Source organism: Lupinus angustifolius, unplaced genomic scaffold (genome assembly GCF_001865875.1).
Source record: "Lupinus angustifolius cultivar Tanjil unplaced genomic scaffold, LupAngTanjil_v1.0 Scaffold_9_220, whole genome shotgun sequence".
NCBI classification, from domain to species: domain Eukaryota; kingdom Viridiplantae; phylum Streptophyta; class Magnoliopsida; order Fabales; family Fabaceae; genus Lupinus; species Lupinus angustifolius.
Window position 1 is genome coordinate 40,772 of NW_017718315.1, and position 18,301 is coordinate 59,072.

An 18,301-nucleotide genomic window follows, 5' to 3' on the forward strand; every position below is an offset into this window, starting at 1 on the left:
GTCACACTTGTGAATTGAATTTTGAAGTAGTCAATAACATCTCAAATGGGCTGGGCAGATAGAGAATCTATTGGGCCTATCATTGTATAATTTCTAAATTGAATATCCTAATCTAGATTCACAATAAACTGAACCAATTTGGTGAGTTGGAAATTGAACTCGTTAGATAAACAAACTAAACTTGAGATAGATATAATTCGATTTTTAATGTTTATTCATATTATATATAAAAGGAAGTTATATTTATATATATAAACTTTTGTTCTATTTTTTAAAATTAATTATTTAAGTTGTCCAAATGAACTAATTTGAACTGAATCGAACAATTCACAAACTATAATCAAGTCAAACTCGAGCTAAAAAAGTAACTCGTATTGAACTTGATTCGAGTTTGAAGCTGAACTAATCCTTATCGAGCTGAACTCTGGTTCAACTTCTTTCTTGAATTTCTCTTTATGTCTCATCCATTTTCAATCTTTTATTTATTTGCTAGGAAGTACAAAATATTGAATGTGAATTTTTAAAAGTTGTTCTAAGAAAAGTGGATGTATTTCATAAGTGTAAAAAAACATAACATCGCACTTGTTCTAGAAGTTAGATTTTTGTAACTTCTACCGAACACAACATACATCACAGTATTTATTAAATATCAAATTACTAGGACCAGTTTTGCAACATTGTGCACAAGATGTATGAATAAGCATGATTTCTTCACTCTAAATATCTATCAATTATTAGTATAAAGATTTATACATAATTATTGTATTATCTATTATTTATTTAGATTTCTTTTTTAAGAATCAATGATAATTAAATATAAATGGTGGATAATATATATAACTCATACACTACATAAATATTTTTCTCTTAATTCTTAGCATTACATTGCAAAGTATAAACACTTGTGCTGTGAGGGTTAATACTAAGCTCCCTTAGACCTACTTCTTTCATCACATTGATGCATCTTGGACTTGTTCGAAAGTTCCCTGCATGTAGAACATTGTATATTAAAGGCCCACCTTTGTTGTACCACAATTTTGTGTCACTTCATATATTAGGAGGTGTGATTGGCCAGCAAAATATTTAATAATTATAATTTTAACTTAAATAGTTTTTTTCAATCAATCAGAGTTAATGACACATTGAGTGGTACAAAAAGTGAGACAACAAATGAGGTCCAAAGAGGATAAAACAGACTATTAGTTTTGCTCTATAGCAATTTCATTATGCTGTTGTGTGGTATATTGTTGTGTATATAGGAAGTATTACATTGGATATGATTGTAGGAGTGAAATAGTTTACAAGTGGAAAAACCATAAAATTATTGTCTTAGAGTTTTTATTCAAGACATTGTACCTCATTTGTCATTTTCCACACTCTTCTCATGTTCATGTAACAATGGGACTCCTAGTGGTTAGAGACTCCTGGCTGTCTAACATATATATTTTGATAGGTCATAATCACTTTTTTCATGTTCCCAAAAATTGAATCTTTAACGTTTTAGTCCAGCCGGAGATCCCATACCAACACCTTGTTGATAAAATTTAAGAGCCTTTATGAAATGAAACAATTATAAGTGCCATCTAACTACCCATTTAACATAATCTTCCCTTATCAATGTACCCCCCTTAAGCAAATCCTTGTCCTCAAGGATTGAAAAACGGAAACTTCTTCTTCAAATCAGAGTAAAACTCCCAAGTTGCATCTTCCTTGAGTTGGTGCTTCCATTTAACCAATACCTTCGTGACTGCCTTTCCTCCCCTCTTTACTGTCATCCTATCCAGAATCTGTTCAGGTTCTCTGCCCACAATGATGGCCTCAGTTGAAACAGGAAGAATGTTTAATGTTACCAACGATCCACATGTTTTTTAAGCTGAGATACATGGAACACTGGGTGAATTTTTGAGTCTACTGGAAGATCCAAAACATAAGCCACCATGCCAACCTTGCTAAGAATGGCATAAGGTCCGAAAAACTTTGGTGCCAGTTTAGCATTACTCCTATTAACAACCGAAATCTGCCTATAAGGATGAAGCTCAACATAAACCAAATCACCCACCAAGAATTGTCGATCTGATCTATGCCTATCTGCAACCTGTTTCATCCGCTCTTGTGCTCTCCTTAAATGGAATTTTAAGAGCCTCAACATCTCATCTCTTCGATTCAGACTTCTATCCACCAGTTCTACCTTGGATTCACCTGGAAGATAAGGCAAGTATGCAGGGGGTGGTTGACCATAAACTATCTCATAAGGTGTGGCTTTAATGGCTGTATGAAAAGTGGTGTTATACCACCATTCGACTAATGATAACCATTTGCACCATTGTTGTGGATTATCAGAACACATACACCTCAAATATGTCTCTAAACATCGATTGACAACCTCAGATTGGCCATCAGTTTGAGGATGATAGGCAGAAGAGAGTTGTAGACGAACACCTTGTAAAACAAACAGATCTTGCCAAAATTTGCTTATGAAGATGGGGTCCCTGTCACTTGTTATAGAATCAGGGTATCTATGAAGCTTGAACACATTATCTAGGAAGGCTTGGGCAACATTGACAGCAGCGTAAGGATGAGACAATGCCATGAAGTGACAAGCCTTGCTGAGTCTGTCTACCACCACAAAAATAACTTGTTTGCCATAAGATAGGGGCAAGCCTTCAATGAAGTCCATAGTAATATGTTGCCATACATGATCTGGAATAGACAATGGTTGGAGCAATCCTGGTGAGGCAGTGGTGTCATATTTGCACCTCTGGCAAGTTGGACAATTGAGAATAAATTTCCTCACATCCTTGGTCAAGCCCTTCCAATAAACCACAGATTTGATTCTCTGGATTGTTGCATTTCTGCCAGAGTGGCCACTTGTTGTAGTGTTATGCAACCATTGCAAAATATCATCCCTAAGCTGTTGATCATTGCCTATAACCAACTTTCCTTCCTTCTAAGCTCATCATGAATCAATTTGTAATGCTTATGGTCACCTGAATCAGTCTGGAGCTGCCCCATTAGTCGAGATAATCCTTCATCAGTATGTCAGGATTGTTTGATTCTATCTAACAGTGTAGAATCAATTTGATGAACTAATAAAGCATTGCAAGTCTCCATGCGAGAGAGAGCATCAACTGCTATATTCTCCTTTCCTTGCTTATATTCAATAGCAAAATCAAACTCCATCAACTTTACCAACCATTTTTGTTGAAAAGCAGTTGTCAATCTCTGATCTAGCATATACTTCAAACTGCGATGATCAGTCTTGATAACAAAGTGTCTATTCAGCAAGTAATGTCTCCATTTCTGGACAGCAAATACTACAGCCATTAACTCCTTCTCATAAGTAGAGAATGATTGTTGTTGAATACTCAAGGCTCTACTAACATATGCAATAGGATGATGGTCTTGCATTAACACTGCTCCCAAACCAGTTCCTGAAGCATCAACCTCAACTACAAATGGCCTTGAAAAATCAGGCAAGGCAAGCACTGGAGTAGTGATCAACAAGTGTTTAAGCTGCTGAAAGGCAGACCTTGCTTCTGCAGTCCAAGAGAAATTGTCCTTCTTGAGCATCTCAGTGAGTGGTTTGGCTACTCCACCATACCCTTTCACAAATCTCCTGTAGTAGCCTGCAAGCCCCAAAAATCCTCTCAATTGTTTCAAGGTACTAGGCAGTGGCCATTCCTTCACAACAGTAATTTTAGCAGGGTCAGTTGAGGCACCTTCTTTAGACAAGAAGTGCCCCAAATACTCCACCTTATCAACCCCAAAGTAACACTTGGAAAATTTAGCAAACAAGCAGTTTTCTTCCATTAGCAATAAAACTCTGGAGAGGTGATCTACATGCTCAACCAATGTCTTGCTATATATCAAAATATCATCAAAAAAGACAAGAAGAAATTTTCTTAGGAACTTACAAAACACTGCATTCATAAGGCCCTGAAATGTAGCAGGGGCATTTGTCAACCCAAAAGGCATTACCAAATATTCATAATGTCTCCTATGAGTCTTGAATGTTGTTTTGTGAATGTCCCCTGAATCCATCCTTACTTGATGGTAGCCAGCCCTGAGATCCAATTTAGAGAAAATTGTAGATCCATGTAACTCATCCACGAGGTCCTCTATTAGAGGTATAGGAAACCTGTCTTTCACTATGCCTTTATTCAATTCGCGATAGTCCACACATAACCTCCAAGAGCCATCTTTTTTTCCCACCAACACCACTGGACTAGCATAAGGACTACAACTATTCTGAATTATGCCAGATGATAACATGTCCTGCACCAATTTATCAATAATGTCTTTTTGGTGTTTAGCACAACGATAGGGCCTCTTATTTACTGGATTACTACCCTGGATTAATGGAATCTGGTGATTGTGACCAACTCTCAAAGGAGGTAATTGAGTAGGTTCCTCAAAGATTTTGGCAAACCTATGTATGACATGTGCAATTTCCTCCAACAGTGGAGGTTGTGCTGCATGAGTGGTGAGGGATTGAAACACCCCTCCTTCAATGTTGCAAACCTGTAACATGGACAAATGGACTCCTTCAGACCAGATTCTCTCCAATTGTTGGTTCTTAATGGTTTTTATCCCACCATTAGAAGATCCTCGCAGAATATGCCTCCGTCCCTGAACCTTGAAATCCATGGTTAATTTGTCGAAATTCCAAGTAATGTCCCCAAGAGTTACAAGCCACTCTACCCCAAGACTACATCACAGCAACCCAAGGGAATTAGCATCATATCAGAGGTGAAGGTGGTATGCTGAATAGTCCAAGAAAAGTCCCTCACAATTGCAGAAATCTTCAATTTATTACCATCAGCCACTGTGACCATGAGAGGATCCAATTCCTCAATCTTGCAGCCAATGATCTTTGCTCTTTGTATGTCCAAGAAGTTATGTGTGCTTCCACTATCTATGAGAATGTGCAATGGCTTTTTATGATAGTGACTTGTAACCCGCATTGTTCTGAAACTAACCATTCCACTAAGAGCATTGACAGAAATCTGTGGTTGCCCATAATCTTTGGTCTCTGGTTGGAGGTCCTTGATGACTTCTTCATCTTCACTCTGGTCTTCCACCTCCATAACATGTAACTGAAGCTTCTTGTGAGACAAACTGTGTTCTGGAGTAAATGGGGTGTCACAGAAGTAACATAGCCCTTTGGCCCTTCTTTCATTCATATATGCAGGTGTCAAGCTTTTCCTTTGTGGTAACTTAGCCTTAGCTGATTCCAACAACGATTCACTGGCAGAAATAGGCTTAGCAGAATTGATAGGTTTTGGCAGAAGAGGAGGTTTACTTGCATTGGCAGAGCAGGGTGTGAAAGGATTGTGAGAATTAGAAGATTCATACAACTTAGCCAAGACAAAAGCTTTTCTTACCGACTGTGGCTGAAACATTCTAACCATCATCTGGATATCTTGTTTCAGACCCCCCAAAAAGCAACTCAGTGTATATTCTTCAGACAATTCCAATCTTGTGATAATGGCATCGAATTCTTCATGATAATCAACAACCTGACCTTTTTGCCTCAAGTTCATCAACTCCACCATGGGGTCATCACAAACCTCCCCAAATCGTTCTATCAACATTTGAACATATTCCCCCCAAACTGGCTATGAACTTGTCCATAGTGACTTAACAAAGGCATGGTGCCATTGCAAAGCTCTCCCCTCGAAATGAACCATTGCTAGCTTAACCTTGAATTCTTCTGGTGTGCCATCAATTACAAAGTACGTTTCACACTGATAAATCCATTGTTTCATATTATCACCATTAAAACGGGGAAAATATATTCTTGATAAGCGAGTACCACAAGAATAATGGGAATTGGTTCTTCTTTCACCTGAATTAGTGGCTCTTGATCGTACAGAATCCTCTTGCCCCTCTGTATTGTTCTTAAGTAACTCCTCCATTGTAAGCTTTAGCGAATCACTCAAAGATTTCTGGATAGAACCTGCCAATTCAATCATCTTGGATTCAATCTTTGCCGACATGCGACTCTCCAAACGATCTTCCACTTCACGCAACGATGCTTGACTTCTAGTGGACTCTGCCATGGGAATGTGAATGTGCCAAGGATGAACCTAAACTGATACCAATTGTTAAGGTGGGAAATGAAGTTCTATGAATTAATGGAAATTCGAAGAAGAAGGTTGGAAAGAATCAGGGATTCCTGGGCAAGAAAAGGATTCCGAGAATTGTTTATTTAGAGATTGAAGAAAAGATTACAAGAAGTTTAGAAACTTTGGAAAAAAATTTTATTCATCAAAATGGATTACATTTTCTATTTATAGTTAACAGACTTAACTGTCAACCAACAGCTTTCTAAAAAAGGAAACAATTATAACTGCCATCTAACTACCCATTTAACATAATCTTCCCTTATCACAACACAACCATGCCGGTCCACATAATATCGCAATTGCAGTGTGGCGCCGAATCACAATAATGCAGTCATGTCGGACCACAACACAACCAAGCCGGACCGCATTTGGACCACATCAGATTCAAAAATATTTTTTTTATCACAAAATGATCCACATGCAATAGCTGCAATTATTACAATTGCACTGACCGCAATCGCAACTGCAATTGCGATTTAGAACATTATGTTGTATATGTATTTTAGTGAAAGTATTGTGTACCATATTTTGAAGGGGGATGAACAAGGTCATAGAGAGGCTTGAAAATATCAAAGACAACAATCTTAAGACCAGGAAGTTGTTTTTGAAGATTTGTTGCTGCTGAGTTAAGTTTCTTATTAAATCTTTGGGCATCATTTTTGATTCTTGAGACACAACCATTGTCATGGAAACCAAATAAAGTCCTTGTAGCGGGTAAGCATCCCAATGGTGGAAGTGATGCCACTCCAATTTTCCTACCTCCAAGTCCATACAAGTCCTGTGCCCAAACAAAAGTAGTACAACTTTTAGATAGTTTTATCCACCATGAAGCACGACACTTCATCGATACGTATTCATAGTATATTGATATTATTTTTTTGAAAAATAAATAATTTATAAACCAGATACTTTTTGGATATTCTCCCGTATTCTTAAAATGTTTTCTCAATACCTCATAGACACCCAAACTACCACAAGTAACATTTTAAGAGAGAGAAAGGCATACCAGAAACAATTAAGTATAAGAGAGAATGATAATATTCGATCTAGCAAGTAGACTTGTAACAAGATAAAAAGACAACATGTGTATTGTGTATAGAATAAATAGGAAATGCATATGTATATTGTTAATCATCATTTAAACAAGGTTGATATTGTCCTATTTGTCAGCACTAAGCAATGATTTCTTATGACAATATGAATTTCATTTTATATTTAGTAATGTCTAAGAAATATGTCCTTATTTTGAAAATTCATAACATAGTTGCTTATTTATTAAGTTTTATGAATGTTATATATATATTTTATATGAGTATCCTAAGCATGTTATATTCTATACTTTTTAGAAAATGCATATCAATGTATCATATATGTATCATATCCGATATTCATATTCATATCGTATCCGATATTCATATCCGTATCGTATTCTATATTCATATCCGTATGGGTGCTTCACCGAATAAAACCACGTATTCTAATATTGAACAATCAAGTGCAATAGTTAACAATGCATAATATCAATAATAGAAAACCAACGTTAATAAATCTTGTAAATGATCCCACTAGGTATGAAGAATACTCATTAGGAGTGATAACTTTATTGATCCAAAGATTGACATAATAATTTTGCAGAAAGTCACTGCTTCCAGCACTCAATAAGTACAATGCATCTTTCATAATTGAGACTGATTTTTTACTGCCAGCAACCTGGGCCAGCTTGATTTTGTATTCCTTGAAATAATCTAATTGCTGGGACAATGGAATTGCTTGCTGCCAAAATAATTTTTTTTTGTTAAAATCATATTATTTTAATCGGTCATAGTTTTAAATTGCGGTTATCTTTATTACATTGTGTTTAGTGCAATTGCGAAAAACAGCACGAAAATACATTTGATGGGGTAAAGTTAAAAACCTCTGAAACTACAATATTGCGATCAGAATTATTAGCTAAAGTTATTCATTCTAGACTTACATTCAAAATAGCAGTCTTTTCATCATAACCAGAAGCAGCAGAAGCAAAGTTGGCTCCAATAAGGAGATTCTTCCCTGATGCTTGTGGGCTAAGATATGCAGGGGCAAAACTCTTAAAACCCAATGTTTCAGCTGCAAAGGAAAAATTCAACAAGAATGAAACATTAATATATGAACCTATGTGGTGAAACCTTTGAGCAATCAAGCCCGTAGTCACAGAATTCGTTGTCACTCCTACGAACTGTGTACCAATTCAAGGTGTGTTCATGACTCGATTTACTGCAGTTGGTGACTTGGTTCACAGCCGTTAGAAAACCCAACTATGGATGCTTCACATATTCCAAACTCCAAAGGTCTTTCTTTAGGTTGATTTCATTTTAATTTAAATTGAATTTAAACCAATTACACCTAATAATAAAAATGTAGCCGATTAACATATAAACTTATTTATAAAACTTAATTTTAATGAATTTTTCTTATAATTAACCTCTAACTAAAAAATAAGTAAAATAACATATTAGAATGTTAACTAAAAAGTACTATGGAACCTACTAGTATACAGGCTAAATATACCCCTAGCCTACTCTATATTTAACACACTGTGTATCACGCACTTGTACTCTTATCGAAGTACCAAAAAGTACCACAAATCAGGTGAATATGATCAAGCATAACATCACCTCCAAAACAAACTCACCCGGGAGGGTTGCTTATTTACTCGGCACACCCTGACGCCCAATATTGGACATCTGGAACGTGAAATTTGTAGGATTGGACATTTGCGGGTGACCCAATATCGGGACACCTAATAGGAACATCTACCTTAACTATCTAATCTAAGTTCCAAGTTTGAAGCTTGTAATCTTACCAGTAATATCAGTAGCTAATTTTCCATTACAAAACCTTCCAGTAGGTTGGTGATTTGCAAAGTCCCTCCCTATGGGAGGGTAGTTAGCCTTAAAAATAGTGGTAAGATAATCATTATTCCCTACATCAACAACAGAGTCACCAAATGTTATGATAGCTGGAACAAGAGTATCTTGTGCATAGTTACTTCTCATGAAGACAAATACATAGATCAGAACAATAACAAGTGATTCTTTGCTATTGATTTTCATCTTTTTTCTCTGCCTCAATACTAAACAGTATTGTTCCTTTGGAGGCTTTTTGTTATGGTGATCAAAGCATATATGAGAAGTGAAAATGACCCTTATTGAAGATGGAGGATGAAAATTAGGCATAGACATTGAATGAGAAGGCATTGAGTTGTTACATCTGCATATATGTTCTGTACTTGTCTCTTTTTGTTACTATATTTCTCTAACACTTTGCATTATTTTGATAAGACTAATGATTTAAATTGTGGTTGTATCACGTTATATAGCTGCAATATTGCGGTTGCGGTGACCACACATTGGAATTGCAGTATGACACTAAATCACAATAATTTGTCGGTATCAAGCCACAACCTAAATGAGATAGCCGCAACTCAACCACATTGGATCTCATTTGGGTTGCATCGGACCGCATGAGACGCCATCGGACCACATGAGGCCGCATCAAATTGCATCGTGTTCAAAAATATTTTTTGAATCAATTTTTTTAATTATAAAATAATTTACACTGCAATGACTGCAATTCACATTGTAATGGCCGTATAGATCATAATCATAGTAACCATAACCGCAATCGCAATAACTATGATCACAATCACAATAATCATGAACACAATCGCAAACATAACCACAACTAAAAACACACAGTTAAGGCTATTCAACGGAATTTTGTCTTTTGATATTTCTCTTTGGTTAATCATTACTCTCATAGCCTCATTTACTAAATGGATCCAAGTAGTGGAGATTTTGTGTGGTGGGGGAAGGTGGATATATATATATATTGTCCTATGATATATATATTTGCATATGATGTAGTTATTTTGGTTGTTGCATGTAAAAATGGATTGTGAACTTCCTATTAACTCATTTTTCATCATTTAGTAATCATTATTGACTATGTAAAAATAATACTCAGATGATATGTTGACAAATAATTTTACAATTTCAATCCATCATTATTAATCTTTTAAATCTTTTATTCAATCACATCCAAAGAAGAAGACAAAAAGAGTCTTTTTATCTTCTTTTTTTCAATTCTGAATATGATAAGTACTATACTTTTTGTATAATATTTCTAATAGAGATCATGAAACTATGTTTTCAAACATGTTTCATCTAATAAAATTTTGATACACAATAAAAAAACTCACATATTATTTTAACTTTCTTTTTCATTATTCATTTTTTAATAAATATTAAAATTTTATTACATAGAATAGGATTGGGGATATGGTTTTGAGATGGGTGATCTTCATTTTAAAATTTTCTCTTCTAGTTGGGAAATATCCAACACTTTAATTTGATGTATTGAGTACACTATTTTCCAATTGATTGATCATATCTTAATTAGATGTGTATACTGTTGGATTTCATTTTGGCGTTAGGTTTCATTGGATATAAGATTGAGTTTAGGTTCAAAAATTAGCATCGAACAATGATTAGGATCTGGTAAGGAATACGTCTGATATGGCCCAACTCGGCTTATGCTTATCTCTAATTTATGTTTATATGCATGCATTTAATTGTGCAGAACAATAACATCTCTTTATCCAAAAAAATTCAAAGTAGATAATACATTTAGTTGCAATAATATATCTATTCATAAAATTTCATCTTTTAACAATGTATTTTAATTACTAGTGCTAGTAATTTAGAACATTCTTATGCAAATATGTATTATTACAGTACTATATTTTTTTGTATATATATTATTTCATATGTCAATTTATGCATTCATAAAAGTAAGTAATATTGATAATACTTTACCTATGAATGAGAAATATATCATATTTAATTGAATTTAAGTTAAATTTGGATTCAAAAATTAACTTAATCGACATTTAAGGTTATATAAGTTTTCAGGTCTAAGTTTAGGTTCAACAAATAACTATTAACGTTTAAAATCAAGGAAAGTACAAGTCTTACTCGACTTATATCAAATAAGTGATTTCTAGCATTAAATTCAATCCTTGAACTAATGAAGTTGGTGCCAGTTGCGATCAAAATTTACTAGGTTGCCTTCACAAAATAGATAACGAGGGAACATTGTTCAGTTCTCTTCACAAGACAATTGGGTTTGGAGATTCCAAATTAAGTTTTGAATTTTTTACATCATATTTGGTATCACTAAAAGTTTGTTCAGTATAACTATTTTTCTCTCTCTCTAAACATGTGGTTTTTCCATTTATTAAACAAATAATCTTTATACAATACTCTTATCATATTATAACTTTTATTTCATACTCTGATGGAGTTAAATAATACAATAAAGTGTAATGTACATGCATTAGATTTACCTCTCTTTAGAAAAGATTAATGTACACCACCTTTTCTATAGATATATAAATTGGTAATTTGTGTAGTTTTTTTACTTATTTTATTTAATCCTTAATCTAATAGTATTTCTAGTCTTATTTTTATCTCATTTGCCTTCTACTCAAAGTTGTGATCCAACATCTTCATTTGCATTCTTGGTAGTGAAAGCTTTTTTTTTATGAGAGAAAATACATTTTTTTATTAAATCATTTCAATTTCTCTTTTAATTAAGACCGACATAGATCATTTCATACTTCTATCTCACCATTAAATTTTAACTTCAATATTTTTTTTCAACTAATCATATGAAATGAGACACTTTATAGGATAATATATGCTTTCGCTTAACACACTCATATTTCATTTCTCACCACTTTACAAGTTAAACACTTATCCTCTTAAATGCTAAAGATAGAAATTTTTAAGACCTTTTATACTCACAACAATCAATGGAACCTTAATCTTATTAAGTGGGGTCAACTATATGCATCAAAAGATATCATAACAATTTATTATAAATTTTGTTCATCAACAGAGCATGCATTGATCACTAAATCATTTCTAATTGTTTTACCTATGAGTATTTTGGCCCCCTTATGCCTCTAGAAATAGGACTAAGTTTCATTCAATTTACTCTCCTTATTGAGGTTTCTAACTGTCTCCTCCACATATAACAAAACTACGTAAGTATAATTCTACCATTTTTTCTAAAATATGAAGCACCATAACTTTCTCCTTATTGTGTTCGTTTCTAATCATATATTATCTAGTGTGTCTACTCATTCAACACAAAATTTTCATTTATGCTACATTGAATTTATTCTCATTTTAACATTTTACAGCTTAACATTCAATCTTATGCTGCACAACAAGTCTTATAGTTATATGATAATATTTTTTTCTTAGACTTGAATATCATCTTTCTATCATATATGACACCTCAACAATTTATCAACACTACTAGAATCTCATTGTTCACATGTCCCTCAATTTCATCGTTCATCTCTTGCTAAGCTTACACTTCTTATACTTTATCTTATGTATAACTCATGTGTTTCTAAAACTTATCTTCACATTTCTAACTTCTCATTTAATTCTTGATTCTTCAATTATCACAATATCATCACATAAAAGCATGCATTTTTAAACCAGTTCTTCCATATTCTCAATAAGCATATTCAAAACCACTAAAAGAAATAAAAGATCAAGTTAGAAAAAATAGGAATGCTCTTACTAGATATTTAAAATTAAATGTGGAGTAAGTAAGTTAATATTTTAAAGGATTATAATCCTATGGGTTGCACTTTTGAGTTTAAACTTTAAAGCTTTATAATCATTGATTTAGAAATTAATTGTTCTAATCATGATTATATGTTTCAATTATATGATATCAAAGTTCAACAATCAATTTTTATCCCACTAGATAGGGTCGACTACATTCACCGAACAACATTATAATACCTAGTCATAAATCATTTTTATTGACAAAACATTGAACTCTAAGTCATTCTTTATCATTTCTCCTATGATTTTTCTTAGTCTCTCTTTTCCTCTAGGAATAAGACTAGCTTTCATCTAATCCACTCTCCTAACGGGGGCTTCTACCGGTCTCCTCCATACATGTCCAAACCACCTAATATATGAATCTACTATCTTTTCTACACTAGGAACTACTCCACCATATTGATATACAGTTCAATAAACAGAAAATGCCCTGAGATCAATTTCCTTTGCACTATCATTTAATCTTGTCTAGAATGGAAAATAGTAAATTTATCATGAACTTAAGATGAGCCTGACTGATATATAATATCTACATTCATGAAGACCAGTACAGATCCAAACATTATAGACCAAAGAATGACACCAAAAAATTCACCATGTTTCAGAATGGACAACCTTGTAATGAATAATCAACATTTCATGGATCTGAAAACATTGGTAGGATTTGCAGTTTGTGTTTCTTGTATCAAAACTTCATTCTTTTTGAAGGTCCTTGATCAATTATGGGATCAGAAGTAGGAGCTTGTGTCCCTGTACCTTCCTTAGTGTCAGTACCTTCTTCAGTTTCTGATGTTGGAGGTGGAACATACCCTTCTGGAAATGGTGGAGGAGGTGGAGCTGGTGGTAGCTGCATCAGAAAATTAATGCTCACTTCTTACAAATGATAAAGGGTGAGAGAAAACTTAACAGTTGAGTGACAAATGTGCTGAAATTGTAATAAATCTTGACTATAATATCTATGTACTGACATGTAAAGATTTATTAATAGTCAGTGTATCATCCATCATTCATTTGTATTACTTTTATTTAAGAATCAATGATGATTGAAAATGAATGGCGAATGATGCAGTGACAGTGTAAAATATTCTAACACTGTCGGTGTATATATTTTTCTCCTAAAGTTTTAGTTTGAAACTAAGTTGACATTTATCAATCAAGTGACATTATTTGTTTAATATCAATTAGAAAGAAAAATAGGACTTTAGGAGAAGCTAAATTTTTGTTCCAATCCTTGAATAACAATGACTTGGTTGGATGTATTTTATTTTAAGGGAGGGGATCCACTTACTCTAGAAGTAAGTTAAAAAAATCTACTCAACATCTTTACTTCTATGAAAATCTAATGGTTCACGTGATTTGAATTTGTCAGTAGATCTGAACCATTAGATTTTCATAGAATAGATGACTAAGATGTGAAATAGGTTTTTTTTAACTTACACATGCAGTAAATGAATCTTACCTCTTATTTTTTTTAAATAATTGTAGTTAAACATGATCAAACATTTAATAAAGACACTTTGATTCCTATGATATAGAATCAGTATGATATAACATCAAGATGTCATTTCTATTACTCCTTTTTGCTGGTAAAGTAACTACAAAAAACAAAAGAATGAAAGTGAGGATTCTTGTACAGCATTTTTATGTCATGAACAACACAGTTTTATGTCATGAATCAAGTAGTTTTGTGAAGATGTATCTGTCAAAACAAAACATCTGCTTCAGCAAAGATGAAAACTGATTTCATGCAAACAGGTTTTAATTCAATCTTTCCTTTATCCCTTCTTTTTGTAAACAAATGTTAAAAATATCTAATAGTGTGTGCTATATAATTGTTTGACAAGGAAACATAAAAGTTATATTCTTTTCAACTTACCTTGCGTTGCAGGGATGCAAGGATCATATCGATTCGCTTAACTTCCTTCAGGTCAATTGTCTCCTTACTGACCTTTGATTCCAGCACTTCACTCTCATTTTCAGCATCAACTGACCCAGCAAGAGGAATTACAATTAGGTTAACGTTCACAAAAGTAAGTAATACACCACTTTTACGGTCGGATACTTCAACAAGAAAATGGCTTAGATGCAGGCAGAACACAGAATGTAAGGGGTATAAAACTGGTATGAAAAATTAGATGGCAATGTAACCGTAGCAGCAGGCACACACAACACGGCCTAAATGATACATCTTGAACCGGATATCAAGATTGATCATAATCCAAAATAAAAAATTTAATAGCCTATCTGGTTATGACCTAAGGTTATCCTCTCTAAAAGTACAAAGAGAAGGAGGCTACAAAGACAGCATAATGGCTTACCATAAACAGACTCGACTAATTGGAAAAAGCTCATTTAAAGTGAGTTTATCTCTAAAGGTAGTTAGTAAGAGTAATCCACTCTTAGATTATTCAGTAGATTGAAATCTCAATGCATTTATCAAATCAAGGACACGCTTGCTCACATTAGAGACAAACTCACTTATGAGGATCCCTGTCCCAACCACTTACTATAGCCATATTGCTTAACAGCTTAAGTAACAATGCAATTTTTAAATCCTGTTGTGAGTAACAATTTCTTGTCTTTCCAAAACATAAAATGGTGGTTCAGTGCACGACATCCCACTTATTGGGGTATGGAGAGGGTAGATGTACACAGTCTTACCCTTGCAAGTGGAGAGGCTATTTCTGGGATTTGAAAACATGACGTCATGGTCACTAAGCAACAATCTTACCGTTGGGCACGCAGTAAAAAACTCACAACAAAATCTATGCTTACCATATCCTATCTTCTCCAATTTCGAGGCAGCAATAGTAAAAGCCTTTTGTATATGATGGAGTGTCCTTCCCTGCAAGATCAATTGCACAACTAGTATTGGACAAAAGCCTTCAATAAAAAAACATCAAATAAAAGAAAAGATGCTGAACTGCACAACATTCATGAAAGCCTTTAAGTAGAACTGTAGAAGCACTAGCATAATTTTTTTTGCAGGAAAGCTTCGGAAACTCAGAATGGCCTGCCTCAATAATTAAACATATAGAACCTAATACCACCTCTTTACAAGGAAGACAAGTTATTGCATGAACTTACTATTCGAGCAGCAAAAACATTGCATAGTTGTGGTGCCTGGTATATTGAACCATCCAAGATGTAATATGCCAGCATCGGCGTAACTTTCTCAGGGCTGTCTCTCTTTTGCTTACGAATAACGAAAAGGTGGGGCTCCAATACTTCACTGAGTATATACTCTATCCCTGTCATTTTCCTGCAGAGTATAATGATAGTCATCCATAACAGTGGCTTGCCCCAACAGGTTTAAGTCAACAACATGAACCATACAAATAGTCAAATCAGTTAGCAAAATTAACAACACATACAATATTCAATCCCACTAAGTACTAACCATATCAGAAACATATTTTATATATCAGTTGCACAACCCAAACCATCTCATGCAATTCATCGATATTCAGCTGAAATGGCCCATTTTATCCTAATAGACTTCATATAATAAAAAAAATTACAATTTTGTTACAACTTAATTCCCGTAATAAGATAAAGATATAACTTCTGAATAAAGAAAAGAAAATAGATGGAAAGAAGTGGAATGTAAATGAATAATACTAGGTTCCATTATTTGGATTTGTTTAAAATACTATGGAATAGAATCTATTTCATTCCATTCCACCCAATACCTCTAACTTTTCTTTCTCCAAATTCTGGAGGAATGAGATGGAACAAAAATGTCAACCACCCCATTCCATGGTATGACAACTTTGTTCCATTCTATCTAACTTCATTTTATTCCATCACAATCCGTTTCACCCATCAATAAAAATCCAAACAAAACCTTGAGGTTTACTTCACAACTGGTGTAAGTGTATTGACAAGACAATCCTCAACACGTAAGCGTAATGACAACACAATCCTCAACGCGTAAGTGCAATGACAACATAATCCTCGATGTGTAAGCATAATGACTAATGACAATCCTCAACATGTAAGCGTAATGACAACACAATCCTCAACGCCTAAGCGTAATGAGAACACAATCCTCAACGCGTAAGCGTAATGACAACACAATCCTCGCCATGTAATGAGAACATGATCCTCAACAAGTAAGTGTAATAAGTAACGACGCCATAAACATCATAATCTCTAAAACAAAATAGTATACGTTTGAGTATAATTAAGTCAAACTTCAAGGATTTCATTATAATTTACCCCCAAAAAATGTAAAGCTTCAAACTTTTCTCCTACCCACATTTCCAAAACAGCAACCAAACTCAAAACCCTAACTTTCCAAACCACCCAATTCCCAAAAACCCTAATTAAGCAAACAAAAAACACAAATCATATAAAAAAATAAAAGAAAAAGGGAATTGAGAAGGTTTATTAGTATCTTACGTGAGATTAGAGATATCGAGAGGGTGAACAGAACGAACTCGAAGCTGTTCATTGTTACAAGTCCAATCGTAGAAAGGTGACATAGCGAAATAATCAAAGACCAAGTTCCGATCCAAAGGGTAAGTGTTAAGCCATAGCTGATCTCTGAAGCATATTCCGGTCATGTCTGTCCCCGGAGGTTGCGGTGGCGGCGGTGGTCCTCCTCCTTCAAACATTGGATTTCCCGGTGGTCCCATTGGTGGCGGTGTGGCCATGTTAGAGTTCAGTCTGAGGATTTAGATATGCTGAGAGGTTATGGACAAATTTAATCTAAGAGGAAAAGATGTACACTGTAATACCCTTATCATTCAATTCATTTGTATTTTTTTATTTCAAATAAAAAATTTGATTAAAAATGAAGTATATATGATGTTATGATACTGTAGGAATGGCAACTAGGTGGGTTAGGGTCACTTTAGCACATACCCAAATCCGAATCCAAAACTCAACGAGTTAAAAAATAAAGTATCATCCCGAGAATGATAAAGTATTAAGGAAAATATGATATTATTTTAAATTGAATTACCTTACTTCGAATTAGAGTCTTTGCTATACCAAATTCGAACCCGAAATTTAAACTCGGGTAAAACCTGAATTTGAACATAAAACCAATCACGTCGGGTTTTCCCTGTTAAATTCGGTTCGGTTCGGACGAGTACGTTAAATTTTTATTGCCTCTTTTATGTAATAGTATAAAAACTCATAAGTTTATGGGAGATAGATATATGCATAAATTTGATAAATTATCAGTGATTAGTATTGACTTAAAAATGAGTAAATTAATCAGTGATTAGTATCACTAAATCATCTAAATGTTTAATCATAATTAGTATTGACTTAAAGATGAGTAATATAGTAAGTGTGCCTAATTTTTTATATATATTACACTCATAATTTATATTTAAGAATCTAATTTTACATATAATACAAAAGATATTTCTTATACGCAATTTTTTGTTATCCCAGTATGCAAATTTAAAATATTTGCACGTCGGAAAGCCACTAATGTGACAATAATAAATTAAATCATTATTAATACAT

The 18,301-nt window shown here is 33.9% G+C and overlaps 2 protein-coding genes across 4 annotated transcripts; both read right to left on the reverse strand.

The window, feature by feature from the left end:
* Positions 1 to 6,630: 6,630 nt before the first annotated feature.
* LOC109337730 (GDSL esterase/lipase APG-like) lies at positions 6,631 to 9,257 on the reverse strand. Its single transcript, XM_019574768.1, has 4 exons — positions 8,971 to 9,257; positions 8,104 to 8,234; positions 7,668 to 7,901; positions 6,631 to 6,906 (listed from the first exon to the last, which is right to left on the reverse strand). The coding sequence occupies exons 1-4, from the start codon at positions 9,218 to 9,220 to the stop codon at positions 6,631 to 6,633; spliced, it is 891 nt and encodes a 296-aa protein (XP_019430313.1). The 5' UTR covers positions 9,221 to 9,257.
* Positions 9,258 to 10,368: 1,111 nt separating this feature from the next.
* LOC109337733 (mediator of RNA polymerase II transcription subunit 6) lies at positions 10,369 to 17,521 on the reverse strand. 3 transcript variants are annotated; one of them, XM_019574773.1, is made up of 6 exons: positions 17,222 to 17,521; positions 15,905 to 16,079; positions 15,593 to 15,662; positions 14,667 to 14,803; positions 14,614 to 14,628; positions 10,369 to 10,380 (listed from the first exon to the last, which is right to left on the reverse strand). In XM_019574773.1, exons 1-4 carry the CDS (start codon positions 17,473 to 17,475, stop codon positions 14,685 to 14,687), a joined length of 618 nt encoding a protein of 205 aa, XP_019430318.1. In that variant the 5' UTR covers positions 17,476 to 17,521; the 3' UTR covers positions 10,369 to 10,380; positions 14,614 to 14,628; positions 14,667 to 14,684. The 3 variants fall into 3 exon arrangements, with proteins under 3 accessions (XP_019430318.1, XP_019430316.1, XP_019430317.1); XM_019574772.1 differs by lacking the exons at positions 10,369 to 10,380; positions 14,614 to 14,628 and adding exons at positions 13,334 to 13,425; positions 13,483 to 13,664 and having other exon boundaries at positions 14,694 to 14,803; positions 17,222 to 17,520; XM_019574771.1 differs by lacking the exons at positions 10,369 to 10,380; positions 14,614 to 14,628 and adding an exon at positions 13,324 to 13,664 and having other exon boundaries at positions 14,694 to 14,803; positions 17,222 to 17,520.
* Positions 17,522 to 18,301: the final 780 nt, after the last annotated feature.